This window comes from Myxine glutinosa, chromosome 11 (assembly GCF_964187855.1).
Source record: "Myxine glutinosa chromosome 11, kmMyxGlut1.1, whole genome shotgun sequence".
Taxonomy (NCBI): Eukaryota; Metazoa; Chordata; class Myxini; order Myxiniformes; family Myxinidae; genus Myxine; species Myxine glutinosa.
Window position 1 is genome coordinate 127,475,901 of NC_136271.1, and position 17,662 is coordinate 127,493,562.

A 17,662-nucleotide genomic window follows, 5' to 3' on the forward strand; every position below is an offset into this window, starting at 1 on the left:
GGACACTGGAATCACGTGATCTTCAGTGACGAGTCTAGATTTCTGGTCTATCGTCAAGATGGCCGCGTCCGAGTGCGCAGACAAGTGCATGAAGCCTACAACAAAGATTGTATAGTGCCAAGAGTCCAAGCTGGAGGTGGTGGGGTGACCGTTTGGGCTGCTTTTCATGCAGGGGGCAAAACTGACCTGGTTGTTCTGAATGGAAACCTGAACCAGTTCAAGTACAGGGCCATTCTGGAAGAAACATTGCTTCCATTTGCTCGTGCAGCCTTTCGAGGAAACTTTGTCTTCCAAGATGACAATGCATGACCTCATCGTGCTCGCATGATCCAACACTTTCTTGCTGACCTTGGTGTAGAGCATATGGAGTGGCCTGCCATGTCCCCGGATATGAATCCGATAGAGAACTTGTGGGCAGAATTAACGCGTCAAATCGACCACTTGGACCAGCAGCCGACCTCTGTGCGTGAATTGCAGCAGGCTATTGTCACTGCATGGCAAGCGATTCCTGTCCAAACCTTGGCAAATCTCATGAACAGCATGCCTCAACGTGTACGTGCTCTCCTGAATGCTCGTGGGGGTTACACGAAGTACTGAACTGTAATTTTACTGTCTGTAATCCCAGTCGTAATTTAACTTTTGTTTTTGTTAAAAAAAAATTTGGCTAATGTGCAAAATAAAGAGATACTTCTGGAAAACGTACAGAATTTTAACACAGTACTGTCCGTGAATTGAGTTCGATATCAGTTTACATCACTTTCGAGGATCAATTTATTTGTTTTGAAATGTCAAATGTGGTGTTTGTTTCTTTTAAAGGTCACATTAACAAAATCTAGAATAATTTCAACATAATTCCAATGAACTTTTGGTGCTAAGACATCTTGAAAAGTAAGTTCACCCCCACAAAAAAAATATTCCATATTAAATGCCAAGTCTGTATTTAAATCTTAATGAATTGGACAATTTGATGTATCCATGACAATGCTTTTGGGGTGGGGAGGGGTGGATTTTGCAAGTATCATGTTGTTTGTCTTCTTGTTTGTTTGTTTGTGAGCACAATAACTTGTGAATGCTTTCAGCCATCTTGGTCAAACTTTACCTGAGGATTTCGAATGACAAAAGTGAGGCTCTCAATGTTCTTGACTATATCGGTCATTGGTCAAAGATCAAGGTTCTCTTCATTCGGGCGATATCTCAGCCATCCTTTGAGCTAGGAACCTGAAATTTAGGGACCATAGTGAACAAGTGCTTTGGTAAAAACTTTGTTTTCTTTTTTATTAATCAATTGATTGATTATTTACTTAATTGTTATCGATTTATTAAGTACTTGTGTATTTTCTCTCTCATATAGACAGTATATCGGGCACCTTTAGAGCTGGGAAGCTGATATTTGGACACAACATTGACCAAATGATTTGCCTGTAATGGGCATTTTTGATTTATTGATTAATCGATTAATTATTTAATGTTTTGATTATTTAATTTTCAAAAAGTTACAGATTTAGATGAAACTGGTGGTTTAAGTATGGTATTAGCCAAATGATTAAGAAAATAATTGTTTTACGATTGTTATTTATTTATTTTAATTACACAATTAAACAATTAATAAATTATTGAAAGATCTCTATTTTCATCATACCTGTCAGGCTACCACCTGACGTCCTTTCTTGTTTGTTTGGCTTTAGGTATGTTTGTTTGTGAACACGATATCTAAGAAAATCTATATGATTATTCACCATGAAGAGATGGGGCTAAAACCAATATATAGCACAATATCTCAAAAAGTTATGAACGGATTCGGACGAACCTTGGTGGACAAGTTGATTGTGTGACAAGGACAAATCTATTCGATCTTGGTGAAGATCCGAATCCGGATATGGATACGACGGTTTTTTAAAGTTTTACAAGTGATTCTTCACCATTGGGTAATAGGGATAAAAACTATATATAGCATGATATTTCAAAAAGTTGTGAATGACTGGTGACGAACTTGGCCGATGAGTTGGTTAGGCAACAAGAACAAGCCGATTAGATTTTGGTTCATGTCCGAATCCAGATATGACCTTTCAGTGGATACAAAATGTAAACTGTTCAGCCTGCTCTCCACCGAGTGCTGTTCTCGTTCATGCTTGTTGTATGTGTCCATTATGACATCCGTTAAAAAAACAGTAAGTTTCCTGTTTGAAATAATTTTTACCCTCGCCCAAGGAGAGTGTATTGCATTTGAGTCTGTTTGTTTGTTTGTCTGTTTGTTTGTCTGTCTCTTTTTTTTGTTTGGCCGCACATAATAAATATGATTTTCTCTGCAACCGTTGGTCCTATTGACAGGAAATTTTCACTGTATATTTTTTATGGTAATTATGACGTCATAGGTCACGTGGTATGGGCGCCATCTTGGAAAAAAAACAAAAAACTTTGCACCTCTATCTCCGAAAGCGCTGCTTAGAAAAAATTGAGACATGGCTCATTGTAAAGAACTCTCCATACAACACAACAACAACATGCATTTTAAGGCCATTTTCTCTGCTAGAGCGGGGGTTAGCCATAAAGAACTCTCCATGGGGAATAAAATATGTTTATGATGATGTCATGGGTACCTCCATTATGACGTCATAATTTGACAAGTACAAAACTTCATCCGATCAAGATGAAATTTCTTGAGCATCATCTAGGTATAAATTGGTGGAGAAAAAAAAATGATGACACCATCGATCACGTGGTTCCGCCGCCATGTTTGTTTCAACACAAAAGCCTTAAAAACCACCGAAAACATCCTGGCGGGGGTCTGCAATCTGATTGCTCTTTCTAGTCTATTTTGCTTCACTGCCAGGCAAGCGGAGTAAAAAAAAAAATCACACCCGTGTCCGAAAGAAGTGGTTCAGTTTGGCATTTATAATACGAAATAAGCGAAACACATTACAATTACTCTTTGGAATTACCCTTCAGAACATTCTAGAATTACCCTTCAGAACCCATTAGAATTACCCTCTAAGAGCCTTTAGAATTACCCTTCAGAACTCTCTAGAATTCATTACCCTTTAGATTCCCTTTAGAATTACAGTTTAGAACCCATTAGAATTACCGTTTAGAGCCCTTTGGAATTAAAGACAGTGGGTTAGAAAGATTATTCTTCTTCTTTTTATGATGAATGGATAGACGTAGCCAAATATTGAAGCAACTTCACTGCTTAAAAATTCTCACTCCACTCTGCACATGTGCGATTGGGACACATTCAAAGATAAAATACAGTAAAACTAAAGACTTGTTTTTCTGTTCATGTTGCAAATTGTGTTCAGAATATACTATTGGATATAGTACACAATATACTATCAGAATATACTTCCAAATAGTGTTCAGTCTGTCCGTCTTGCTGAGACAGACAGACATGAAACAATTGCTTAACCCTGCATTTTCATTTATGTGCATGGGGTAACAACAACAACAACAACAACCATCAGGGATGCCTCTTTGCGGTGGTTGTATTCCCAAACACAAGTTGGGGGCTAAATCATCCCCATTCTTCCCTGCTGCCCGGATTTGTCAGGGCAGCGCGGTCACGGTCAGGAAGCTGATCGGTCCCCATGGACCGGCCCTTTCCCTCTTGTGTCTCCTCTCTCTCTCTCTCTCTCTCTCTCTCTCTCTCTCTCTCTCTCTCTGTCTGTCTCTGTCTCTGTCTCTCTCTCTCTCTCTGTCTGTCTCTGTCTCTGTCTCTCTCTCTGTCTCTGTCTCTCTCTCTGTCTCTGTCTCTCTCTCTGTCTCTCTCTCTGTCTCTCTCTCTGTCTCTCTGTCTCTCTCTCTATGTTCTGGCCTTGACTTTGTGAAGGCATGGGCACACCATCCAAATATATGTTGGGGATATCTGGGTCGCTCCTGGGAGATCGATAACCTGTCTCTATGCCATTGGCTTGTTCAGGAGAACTGTTCAGGGTTATACTACTACTACTACTACTACTACAACAACAACAACAACAACAGCAGCAGCAGCTGCACACCTTCAGCTGTCAACATTTATTTGAGAAAATAGATGTATCTTGCATGTTTCTTCTTCCCTCTATATCTCCCCATTCAGTCACCCATATTCCCCTGTCAGGTCAAAGGTACAAAGAGAAAACCCCCCTCCCCCCCCCCCACCCCGCCCCCAACTTCTCACAGGGAGATGACTTGCCAATGCTCCCGAAAGGAGCGGGAGTTTCTAGTTATCAAAATAATCCAAGGTTTTGAATACTTTCCACAATTTGTTACTATCACTTTAACTTACTTGAGCTTATTTTGTTTTTTGAGACACGTCGCAGGTCGACAAAAGCGTTGCTGTTGCTGTTGCTGCTGCTGCTGCTGCTGCTGCTGCTGTTGTTGCTGGGGTTCTTTTTGGGGCTCTTTTTTTATTTTTATAAGGGCACCCATTGGTCAGACAGCTGCCGGACCACACCCACATCTGTTTCTTGACTCCACCCACAATAGCACCGAGACAAAATGATATGGCCAACATGTTGGTTTTCTGGTGGGCCGAACACATTAGGCCTGTAGTGTAGGCCTCTGCTTATTATGCACTGCCTGGGTTTATTGTGTCAGATTTCCATTGGATTTGTTTTGGTCGAGTGTTGTTGACCATGAGGGACCGCAAAAAAAAAAAAAAAGTCGAATAATGGTAAGGTTTAATCAAGCTCGTCAGAACATACGGTAATCAAGCGTTACTTTACGTAATCAGATGGCGGGTGGTTCGTGTGCAGCCACCCGGCTGCTGGTTGCATCATTTTTCTGTGGGCACGTCTGCCGCTGATGCAATTCCTCTCTATAACCAGTTATCTGGTACTAATTTTGCCGACCTCGGAAGGATGACAGGCTGAGTCAACCCCACCTGGCGTTAATTCAACAGGATTACAAACTCAGGACCTTAGGATCCCACGCCCGCTACCATAACCTTTAGGCCAACACCAGGTGATACGTAATCAGATGATCAGACATGGTAATCATGTAATCAGACATGGACAAGAGGTGTTGAGTTAATTTTTAATAGCACATTCAATGTGTGTTTCCCAATTGCGCTGTTCATCTTTTATGAGTACTTTAATTGTGGATTCCCCAATCGGCCCGTTACTGGACTTTGGCGCAGGTTGTGACCACAGTGCGGTCATTCTTATTATCATTATGGTTTCATACAACTGGATAAGTTGAGTAGATGTTTGTTTCTGTAACATTTTAAATTATCTTTTTCAGAGTACCGTGGTCTTGGAGAAATCTGTGCAAGACCTCATGAACCTCATGCATGACCTCAGTACTTACAAAGAGCAGTTTCTGCACATGATGTGTGTCAAACTACAAGAGTATCGCGCAATGGTTTTGGCCACATATAGGTAAGAAACGACCCTGTGTGCACCTCTTTTTATTTTTTATTTCCAAGACCGAGGTTCATGGAGGAGTGCGGTGATTGATAGTAAAATGGTAACAAACTGACTGTGGAAACAGTTGGATGCGATAAGCAAAAAAATAAAGGAAAAAGAAAATAACAGAGAGAGGGAGGAGGGGAGTAAACACAGTAATCTGCAACGAAGAGGTTTGGGTTATATTGGGCAGGATCAATGTGGATAGAAAATATTTCTGGTAGTAATGGAGGATGACAGGAGATGGTAGTGCACCACCTGCTTTTGAAGGCCCAGAGGGAAAAGTCGGATTGAACAGCATCAGGAAGGAAGTTCCACAAACGAGAGAAAAGAGTTGAGATGTGCAGTTAGCCTGGATTTTGGGAGTTTAACAAGGAAGGTTACTGGAAGATAATCTTCATCCTGGAGTTGTTGGGGTTGGAAGTCTGAAAGAGCAGAGCGAGCTATAAAAAAAAGGAGGGGAAGTAAAAAAAAAAAAAGGAGAAGAAACCAAACTGACTACAACTGTCTGTGATGAGAGCAACAGGCCTTCTGCGTCGGCCTCATTGGGAAATTAAACTATGAATGATTTTAAATGATGGGATGATGCTCAGTCTGCAACTGACTTTGGAGGCCAACTTTGTAATGTAGTCGGTTCAGATTCTGTGGATGGTGAGATCAAGAAATTCAAGAAAATTTAACCTTTTCCAGTCATTGATCATGGAGTTTGTTGGATGATCCCTGCAGAGCGAATGATTGAGACTGCTATATTTACCGGGATTTCTAGATGTTCCATTTTTCATGAGCATCTAATCCATTCAAATCAGCATAGAGTGATGTAGCTGTTGTCTGCTGTTAGTCAGGGAGCACGTGCAACAAAATAGAATCCCACGGGACTTTGATGGTGAAAGCAACCCACCCATCCAGTTGTCTTGTGGGAAGCCCAAATTACACTAAAAATAAACGTGTTGGCTGTCTGATATATTGTTTTGTTCAACAAAATAGAGCTCAACAAAATAGGCATAATTTCACATATTTTCAGTACGCCAAAATTGGTGAGCGGACAATCAAGAATGTATGTGCAAGTGGTGCAACGTTGCTTTTAGCCCGATTTATTGAAGCGTGAGCGCACTTTCTGGCGGGTAAAACCTTTGTGTTCTGGCACTAAGTGCCTCGGCCACGAGAAGACAACAGAAGAACATTGACGACCTAACTCACACTCTAAAGGGCTTCACCAACCCCTTCACTGAGCTCTTCAACTTGACCACCAAGGCAGTGATGTCTCAGAGGGTCACCCAGGACCTGTGCTGACAGAGCACTATTGGCCAGCAGTTTTTTGATGACTTCGTCCGCAGCCACATAAATACAAATGCCATCAATTTGCGCGCTCCTATGAAGGGATGTCAGCTAAATACTTGGAAGATGGTAAAAATACAGGGAAGCAAGTGTAGCTCAGTCTGGGACAGAAACTGGTCGAGCTCAAGGAAGACCGAAGCATTATCACCGGAATGCTGGTGGTGTCCATATCCCGGCCAGATGTCAACCTTGAGGAAGCTGTTAGCAGTTATGAGCTCTCTGTTGTGCCCCGGTCCCTGTTTGTTGCTGATGGAGAAATGCTGCATTGCCACACTAAGTGATTTGATGGCCATCCTGGAGAGTCTACCAGCAGCAGAGAGCAATTACCCAGGCCGAGATGATGGCATGCAGACTGACCATGAGGAAGCCACTGCTTGTAGTATTGCTCTAGTAGCTGGAATCTTGTATTTTAAAATCTCAGTCCAGTTAACGGGAAAGTTGTCCTGGATCCTGAATTGCCGTCAGCTGGCAGAACACTTTACCTCCTGCATTCTTGTTAAGTACACCCAAAACGACGATGTGCGACTGATTTTCGACAGATATGATGTGAATTATTCACTGAAGCAGGCTACCAGACCCAGAAGCCACTGGACACAGACAGTAGTTGCCTATCACAACACAGATTAAATGAACGTAGCCAAGATTCCCATGAGGAGGCTGCTGCCTCATGGCAACACCAAGAGTGAACTGATGAGCTACTTTGCCAAGAAGCTCTTGGAGAAGGCACGTGCAATGGGGCGTCCGCCGTCCAGTCATTGTGGCATGGGGCACCCAATGCATACAAAACATACAATGAAGGGAGCGGGAAACAAGAGGGGAAGAGATAGGGAAGCCCACAAGCACAACAACAGTAGAGAACAGGGATGTCGGTAGATCTGTGTAAGGGAGAGGGCTAGGGGAGGAGGGAAGGGTACACGGTATATAGCAATTGAACACCACTAGGAATTTCTGGAAAGAAGCTTGGGATTGAAAGAGGCGGATTTGGGGTGTTTTAACGGGGGTAGAAAAGATCAAGATTTTGTATGGGGGAAGATAAGAGATGGTGGTGAACAGCTATTTTAAAGACCTAGAGGGAGGAAAGGGATTGAAGAGAGTGTGGGAGTTTGTTCCAGAGGCGGGAGAAAAGAGAAATGAAAGAGTGAAGGTTATAATAAAAGGAATGAATTTACATCAGCAGCAATGATGAATTCCATGACTGCACTTGATTGGAATTTAGCTTACTGGTCTGTAGCTCTGAAGATTTTTTTTAAACCAAGCAGGAAGTGGCCAAAATAGGACAAGCTGATGAGAGCAATGGTGAAGCAAGAGCAGTCGAGCAAGATTTAAGAATCTTGGTACTGATGCCACCTGGCCCCTTGCTGATAAAGAGTCAAGACTGTGTCTTTCATATGCAAGGCTGGAGAGAACGTTGTCTACCTTATTGGATCTGAAAGGCACAGAGTCAGAAAGGCAGTGGCTAAAAGTGGCAAATGTGGGTACAAAGCAGGGTGGCTTGAGCACACATATGGAGGCAAACGCTGAGTTGAGACAATCTGCCTCGTCTCGACCAGAGTCTGGTGAGTGAGGGGATAGTTGAGGAGCACTCACTCACCAGATAAGTGCTGAAAAGGTACGACCCGGTCTTTGAGAATGGAGAATGGTCTATGTAGTTTGGCCTTACAGATTAGGAGGATGCTTTTCTCTGGCTTGCCTTAGGCGGTAGCATTAAAAGAAACAAATGCTGATTCCTTCCTGTAACACATCCCCAATTATTTCATTTGATTGAATGCCACCACCGAGTGTGCGGCAAGGAATACTTTTTCGTTCACAGCAAGTTAGGTCAACGGTGTAACCTTCTTTGATATCCTTAAAATGGATATGTATGTGAATTGCCCTGTTCAAAATGTTTTACCTGCCCCTGTCTGGACATACTTGTGGAGCAGTGGACCGCTCACCCTCACCCTCCCTTCCTCCCTTCCCTTCAATTTCTGAAATCATTTATCTGCCTCACGGTCCTTTGTTATATGCAGGCTCAAAGTAGAGAAGCATTTGACACCATGAAATGCGCAAAGAGCAGACGGACAAAGCCACACACTTCCACAAAGACTTGGCACGAGGAAACACATCAATCACATCACATATCCTGTCATTTAGACTCTGTCTCAAATTCATCATTGAGCATTCCGATGTATGAAAATGAGAAAAAGAGCCGCGATAAAGGCCTTCATTTTAATGAGTATAGTAGTGTCAGCTGCAATATGGCATGTCTTAATTTCTCGGCTCTTGGGTGACATTAAACCTGGCTTCCTCTCTGGTAAGGTTTGCCAGGCTTGGGCCATACCGGGTTTTCCTTCTCACAAACAAGCCAAGCACAGAGGCAGTTAGGTGGTGCTGTTGAACAACTTTTGGCGTGCCCGCTCAAGGACCGACAGCTTTTGAAGCCGGGCCTTTTTTATCATCTTCTCAGAATCTTCCTGATTAATGGCGGCTCACACTGGCACGGATGGTGTGTTATTACAGTAATTACCTGCTCATTAGATTACAGCCCACTGCGAGTATTAATTCTTTGCTATTATAAAGAAGCTGGGCTCATTGTGCCACGGGAACGGCCAGAGCACATCGCTGGTATTTTTGGCCTCAACTGTTATTCCCTGGATGATTGCCAGTTACGGCTTATTGAGCTAACTCTCCGTGTTGATTGCTTCATCTGAATGTCACTAAATGCCCCTCGCCCAGTTATGAGTCTGACTCCTATATTCTCGTGATTTACTTGATCCTGGGCGCGTTCTTACCCAGGACCTTATCTGCGTTTGGCAGCTGTGGCCCAGCCCATGAGTGCCGAGCATTTGCAATGTTTGAGGCTCAACCAGAAATTGACAACCCCCCGAGGAATCTATTTTCATGCATTTTATTTATCGACTGTGCATTAAAAAAATGTCCTTTTTGTTAACCTTTCAAACTACCTTTTGTAAAAGGTGTTTTCGATAAAAGTTGATATGGTGGGATATGAGGATCATTCGGAACAGGTAATTGTATTGTTTGGGCATTTTCTTGGGCTTTAGATGCATGGGCATTGCTTGCAATCGCTTGTAGAAACATCACATGCCATGGGGTCTTTTGGTTTGACAAGTGATTATGCCCTGGCAAGAAGATACATTAGAGGTCACAGACGTACGAAGTTAAGTGTGGACTTTATCTGAACCTGTGAGTTATGATGCAGAGATTCTGCCGTAGCCATCGTCCATCCTCAAGGATGAACCTGAGAATCCGGCCGTCCACCGAGAGATGTGTTGTTGTAGTTCCACGTCACAATCGCTTTCCCCATTTCTTCATGAGCTCGTTCGCCTAGCCGCCTTTTGCGACACACAAGGAATTACCAGTGAACTGGTACTCAATTTGCCGACCTCGGAATGATGACAGGCTGAGTCAACCCCCCTGGCGTTAATTCAGCGATCGACTGGGAATCGAACTCAGGATCCTAGGATCCCAAGCCTGCACCCTAACCGCTTGTGATCGACCGGGATTCGAACTCAGGATCCTAGGATCCCAAGCCTGCACCCTAACTGCTAGCGATCGACCAGGATTCAAACTCAGGATCCTAGGATCCCAAGCCTGCACCCTAACCGCTTGTGATCGACCGGGATTCGAACTCAGGATCCTAGGATCCCAAGCCTGCACCCTAACCGCTTGTGATCGACCGGGATTCGAACTCAGGATCCTAGGATCCCAAGCCTGCACCCTAACTGCTAGCGATCGACCAGGATTCAAACTCAGGATCCTAGGATCCCAAGCCTGCACCCTAACCGCTAGCAATCGACCGGGATTCGAACTCAGGATCCGAGGATCCCAAGCCTGCACCCTAACCGCTAGCGATCGACCGGGAATCGAACTCAGGATCCTTGGATCCCAAGCCTGCACCCTAACCGCTAGTGATCGACCGGGATTCGAACTCAGGATCCTAGGATCCCAAGCCTGCACCCTAAACGCTAGTGATCGACCGGGATTCAAACTCAGGATCCTAGGATCCCAAGCCTGCACCCTAACCGCTAGCGATTGACCGGGATTCAAACTCAGGATCCAAGGATCCCAAGCCTGCACCCTAACCGCTAGCGATTGACCGGGATTGAAACTCAGGATCCTAGGATCCCAAGCCTGCACCCTAACCGCTAGCGATCGACCGGGATTCAAACTCAGGATTCTAGGATCCCAAGCCTGCACCCTAACCACTAGCGATCGACCGGGATTCAAACTCAGGATCCTAGGATCCCAAGCCTGCACCCTAACCGCTAGCGATCGACCGGGATTCAAACTCAGGATCCTAGGATCCCAAGCCTGCACCCTAACCACTAGCGATCGACCGGGATTCAAACTCAGGATCCTAGGATCCCAAGCCTGCACCCTAACCGCTAGCGATCGACCGGGATTTGAACTCAGGATCCAAGGATCCCAAGCCTGCACCCTAACCACTAGCGATCGACCGGGATTCAAACTCAGGATCCTAGGATCCCAAGCCTGCACCCTAACCGCTAGCGATCGACCGGGATTTGAACTCAGGATCCAAGGATCCCAAGCCCGCACCCTAACCGCGAAGCCAATTGTCAAACTGAATGCTACTATTAATTTGCGATTGGCCACTGGCTTTGATACCAATACAAATTTTTATTATGGACCCTTTGGCATCAAATAACTACATATATGAGACAAACTGTTTCAATTGGAGCACCTCACCACCATTGGAGTATTAAAATTACATCAAATGTGGCATTAAATGCGGATTCGTGCTCCCAGCTTGCAGACTCGATGGCAGAGGACACCATTTGCATTTTTGCTACTCCATCCTACCCCATTTAGAATGCTGTGCGTGCACGGGCAACCTTCTAGCGATGGGAATTCACACAGCACTGTTTATTATCCATCGCATTTTAAAACATAATTGATCGAGAAAAGCTATGAATTTTCATCAAAGCAGATGAGCAGCAGTACTCGAGATTAATATTAAGGATTGTTTTAATGTCGTGATGATTTGTGTGGTTACCGTGGGCATAGCAAGGAAACACCTGTCTTGCTGTTTCTCCCCATACGTCAGAAACATTGTGACAATGCCCTCGGAAGAGAGATTGGTGATAAGTGCATCATGGGCAAAGGATGATGACATCGCTAGGCTCCTCAAATCGTTGCCCAGTTGGAATCAGCTGTCGCAGGCCAAGCAGGCACGTCCTCGACGTGATGAAGGAGAGTGCGAGGAAGAATACACACGGTATTTGTTCTGATGTTTGTCGAGAGCGATGAGGATATTTTTGGAAATCTATGGTACTTTTAAGCGATAAGGGTGTAAGGTTGCTGACACACCTGTCCCTGTTGTTTGGAACACCGAAGAAGGACAAAAAGGTACATACGTGCTTAACAATATTGCTCGGATGTTGCTCATTTCCTATCTCTGTCCAATTTGTACCAATAGATGCACGGGCATTGCTTGATCAGATTAACAGTTTACAAATGAAACCTTCCTCACCAAGTGCCACGTAATCGACTTAATTTGGACCAGATGGGAATTAAAAAGAACGACTCCAAAATTTTACACTAATGTTTCCGAAGGTTTTTTTTTCCTGCACGTGATTTATGTGTAAGCTGAACCATGACCTGTGGACCAAAGTGAAAAAGAAAAGTTAAAGGAAGTTGATTGTTAGCGTGTCGACTCGGCACGATGAAGCCAAAATTGTTGAAATATTCTATCTATAAGCTGTAAATCCAGGTCACATAGGTTGAGGACACCTTTCCAGTGGTACTCTCAATGTATGACACATGTTGGGAGGTATTCACACATCTGCATCGCACAAAATCGTTTTCACAGGCCATGGCCATCGAAGGTGCTTTTCCACTCGTGTTAACCTTCACTTGGACATTGTCTTTCTATGCCATGGCTGATATAATGATCAGTGTGTCCTATTGTTTATGATTGAACCCTTTCCCTTTTTAGACTCCTTACCTTTTCTGCACTGTAATTAATCTCCTTGTCTTTGACCGTGCAAAGCCATGCCATGGTCGCGTGGGCAGTTCCTCATTCAGCAGGTACAGAACGGTATTAATTATGCTGTTTGTGCTGGAGTGACACACTTCACACCCCTGTGAGCATCTCCAGCCATCCCATTGACCTCTACTTCTCTCCTTGCCCACTCCTCTTGCCACAATTACCCCAACGCACAACACGTCTTTCTCTCCTCCCCTCCCTCTCCCAAAACCCCACAACTATGATTTTTTTTTTAATGCCTGAAACCTCCCTCAGCACACCCTAATTTCACCACCCAATTTCAAATTGTTCTGTCAAGCGGTTTAGGAGTGCATACAGGACAAACACACACAAATTATCAAATGATCAGGAAACGCACAATATCACACACAATTATTACACAAACACAAATGATCAAATTATCATTAATATTCAAATCTGAATCAGTATTCAAATTTAGTCCCTGGTGTTGGACTAGCGGCTAGGGTGCCGGCTTAGGATCCTAGGATCCTGGGTTCGAATCCCGGTCGATCGCTGAATTAACGCCAGGGGGGTTGACTCAGCCTGTCATCCTTCCGAGGTCGGCAAATGGAGTACCAGTTCACTGGTAATTCCCTGCTTGTCGTAAAAGGTGACAAAAAGGGTTGGCGGCAGGAAGGGCATCCGGCCGTAAAACATTGCTTCAAAAAAGGGGACCCGAAAAACAACAACAACCACGGTCCCCGAAAAAGGCCAACCCCCGCTTGCGGGGGAAAATGGCCTCTAAAGGTGTTTTTTTTTTTTTTTTTTCAAATCAAATCAAATGAAATTATTAAAATTATCAAATTAATCAAAATTAATTGATTATGAAAAAGAAAACACACACAATTATCAATACAAAACAAATTATCAGGAAGTCGCTTGACTTCCAATGTAGGAATGACACCGACACTCCATCGGTTTAATATAATGCAAATCCTCAAAATAATCGACCAAGATACAAACTTGCACACCTATAAAGTATATTAATCATACCATATATTAATCAGTCGTCTGTGGATGATTCCACATCTAACAACACGTTCAACTTTTGGACACCATCTTTGAACTTTTGAAACGGACCTCAAAATATACCGATTGCAATTTTTCTTCTTCTTCTTTTCAGACAGCCCAACTCAAAATTTGTTAGCGCTAAGGACTTGGTTTAAAAACGAATCTGCAGCATTGTATAGTGGGGAGGTCCATGCCTATTCAAATTTTTCATAACTTGAAAGGATTCCACAAAAAGTAGGCATATTTGCTTAAATAAACCATGCCTGTCGATCAGCCGAGTGGGGTGGGGCCTCGTGGACACAATTGCTCGATCGACAATAAATGGACGAGGTGTGTGTGTGTGTGTGTGTGTGTGTGTGTGTGTGTGTGTGTGTGTGTGTGTGTGTGTGTGTGTGTGTGTGTGTGTGTGTGTCGGTCTCGGTCTCGGTCTCGGTCTCCATTTGCGGGTTTCTGGAGGTCGAACGGAGTCCTCCCAGGACCCAAAGTATCCACCTCCGCTTCAGTAAGGGATCACGGTTCATGGTCCAAGCTGTTCAACTTTTTCATAGTTTTGTTCCAAGGGTTCTTTTCAGGATCGTCAACGAATCCCGGATTGCCTCCAGGTGTAGTTCGTTTATGGTAATATTCCTGGGGATGGTTTTTAAAATCTCAGTGAGGTTTTTCTTCATCATTCCTGTTACTTCAATTATCACTGGTACAATTTCGATGCTTTTCAACTTCCAATATCTCTTGGCCTCATTTTTGAGGTCCTGGTATTTGGTCGTTTTCTTGGTTTCTGTGTTGTTGAGGCCAAAATCACTGGGTACTGATATCTCAATCCGCAATGCTGTCTTTCCTTTTTGTTCCTGAGTAAAAATTCCGGACGCAATACTTTGTTTTCTATGTTCACGCTCGATGGAATCATCAGGTCGTGTGTGTGTGTGTGTGTGTGTGTGTGTGTGTGTGTGTGTGTGTGTGTGTGTGTGTGTGTGTGTGTGTGTGTGTGTGTGTGTGTGTGCGTGCGTGCGTGTGTGTCTTTTTGTGGAGTTATACTGAAGCTTCCCGATGTGGAATGTGATACACCAAAATGATCTTCATGATCTCCTGAGATGATTAGGCTAATTAACTACAAAGAAACCGGAAGAATTCCCATGTTTCTAAACACCCGCCATGTGAAGGTGTATAGAGGAGCTTAATAGGTCCTTCCACGGCACTGAATTATTATTACAAAATAATTCCCAAAAAGAACGATAACATCGAAGTAAAGCATATATAAATTTATACTAATAATATTAACAAAAATAATAATAGTATTATCATCTGACAATAATAATAGGGAACGTATAAACCCACCACCCCTTCCTCCCCCACCTGCCCTGACCCAAGCACATGTGGGCTTGGTGAAAGGTAAGGTAATGCTCCAGCAGTACTGCAGGCAGGTATCAAGTGTTCCAATAAACAAATAACCATAATGGGGCCAGACAGCTTCCTCACTAACAAATGTTATTTGGTACCAATTTGACTTGGTACTTCGAACAAAGAGGTACATCATCTCGCTCTTTTCTATGGAGATGGGAATCAGCAAATGAAGTGATGGTAGAACCTGTAGGTTTTTTTTTTTTTTTTTTTTTTTTTGTATACTGAATCGAGGCTCGTGAAAGAGCTGACAGTTACTTCACAAACAAATCAACCAGATAAACAAAATATATAAAAAGAGGGAGCGGAAGACGAGAGAAGGGGAAGCACACAAACACTTGAGAGCCCACAACATTTAAGAGCAGGGAGATGTGTGGGAGGAGGCGTGGGAAGGAGGGGGGGGGGGGGTGGGAGAAGTATAAAACACAAGGACACCAAGGACTTCCAGGACAGAAGTTGGGATTTCAAAAAAGTGGAATTGGGGTGAAATTAGCGGGGATAGAAAAGATCAAGGTTTTGGATGGGGGAAGATAAGAGATGGTGGTGAACAGCTGTTTTAAAAACCTGGAGGGTGGAGTGGGATTGAAGAGAGTGAGGGAGTTTGTTCCAGAGGCGGGAGAAAAGAGGAATGAAGGAGTGAAGGTGAGCAGAGAGTCTTGATTTTGGCAGTTTAACCATAAGAGGGTTGCAGGCAGATCTTGTGCGACCTGTAGGAATATTTGTGGGACAGAGCCCAGAGAGAGCTGGGGGGGCAAGGCCAGAGAGGAGTCGGTAGAAGACGGAAAGACCACCAACCTGCCTGCGGTGAGTGAGTGAGAGGCCCTTGGAGTTAGCTTCATCGCGGGAGATTCCAATGATTCTGAATGCTTTGGTTTCAACAGCGTGAAGACGAGCTAGGTGTGAGGCAGGAGCACCAGCCCAGAGGGGAGAGCAGTATTCCATTGAGCTGCGGATGAAAGCCTTGTATGTGGTGAGGAGCTCAGGTGTGCCAAGGAAGGACTTCGCACGACGGAGGATGCCCAGTCGGCGACTGGCTTTGGAGGCCGGATTTGAAATGTGGTTTTCCCAGGAAAGATCATGGCAGATAGTGAGACCCAAAAGCTTGAGTGACAGAACTTCTTGGAGAGGATTATTCAGAAAGTGGATGGGAGGGTTGTCCAGTCGGTCTTTTCGGAGAGACATCGTAAGAGTGTGAGATTTGTCAGGATTGAAAGACATGTTCCACTTGTTTGCCCAGTCTGTGATTTTGTCCAGGTCTGCAGAGAGTGAGGAGGCTGCAGACTGCCGATCTGAGGGATGAAGAATGGAGCGACAGAGAGTAGAGTCATCAGCAAAGAGATAGAGAGGATTTTCAAGAGAGTCAGAGAGATCATTGATGAAGACCAGAAAAAGCACATGGCCCAGAACACTGCCTTGGGGAACTCCAGCCTGAACAGGAAGAGGAGATGAGAGAAACCCATTCAGGGCCACACGTTGACTACGACTAGAGAGGAAGTCCGCCAGCCATGTGTGGAGATTTCCATGGATACCAAAAGAGGAGAATTTGGTGAGCAGAGCGGGGTGCCAGACCGTATCGAAGGCACGTGATATGTCAAGGGAGACGGCTCTAATTTCCTGTTTGGCATTGAGGACCTCCATCCATTGTTGAGAAAGCAGAAGCAGCATGTCCAGAGTAGAGTGACCATGTCTGAAACCAAATTGATGATCAGAGATCAAGCCATTGGAGAAGAGGAAAGATTTCATATCTGAAGCAATGATGGATTCCATGACTTTGCTGATAATTGGGAGAAGGCTGATTGGTCTGTAGTTGCTGGGATCTGTTTTTGCACCTTTTTTGTGCAAAGCGGTGATGTTGGCAGATTTCCAAGCAGATGGCAGATGACCTTGAGCAAAAGAGAGGGTGAAGAGAACAGAGAGAGGGAGTGAAAGAGCGGAAGAACAGGATTTTAGGACCGGTGGGCTGATGCCGTCAGGTCCATTTGCAGAATCAGAGTCGAGGGTTGACAGAAACCTTTCCACCTTGTCAGGAGGAAAGGACACAGAGTCCAGGAGCAGCTGGGTACGACTGGGTATGGTGGGTACAGAGAGGGATGGGTTTGGGACACAAGATTTAGAGGCAAACACAGAGTTGAGGCATTCAGCTTTTTCACGTGCGGAGTCAGCCGTGTGGCCGTTTGAGGTGAGGGAGGGGATGGAGGGGGAACAAACACCAGACACAGATTTGACCAGACGCCACCAGGATTTGGAAGAGGGAGACAGATAAGAGAGTTCTGTCCTGAGAACGGAGAGATATTGTTTCCTGGCTCTCCTGAGGGTGGACACACACTTGTTTCGGGCTTTGTGAAAGGTAATGAGATTTCCTTCCGTTGGATTTGCTTTCCAGGAGACGAAAGCAAGTTGTTTCTGGGCAATAGCCTCACCACAAGATTCCGTGTACCATGGACGGGAGGAAGGGTATGACAACTGAAGACGAGATGGGATAAATCTGTGCACGAGAGAGAGCAATTTACTTTGGAAGAATTCCCAGGATGAGTTG

At 44.3% G+C, this 17,662-nt stretch overlaps 1 protein-coding gene across 1 annotated transcript in view; it reads left to right on the forward strand.

Annotated features, from left to right (window-relative positions):
- EXOC4 (exocyst complex component 4) overlaps positions 1-17,662 on the forward strand; it is a 314,735-nt gene that overhangs the window by 255,368 nt on the left and 41,705 nt on the right. The window contains exons 11-12 of the mRNA XM_068131080.2: positions 5,215-5,351; positions 11,779-11,949. Coding sequence (XP_067987181.2) covers positions 5,215-5,351; positions 11,779-11,949 — 308 coding nt within the window. The remainder of the gene's footprint in view (positions 1-5,214; positions 5,352-11,778; positions 11,950-17,662) is intronic.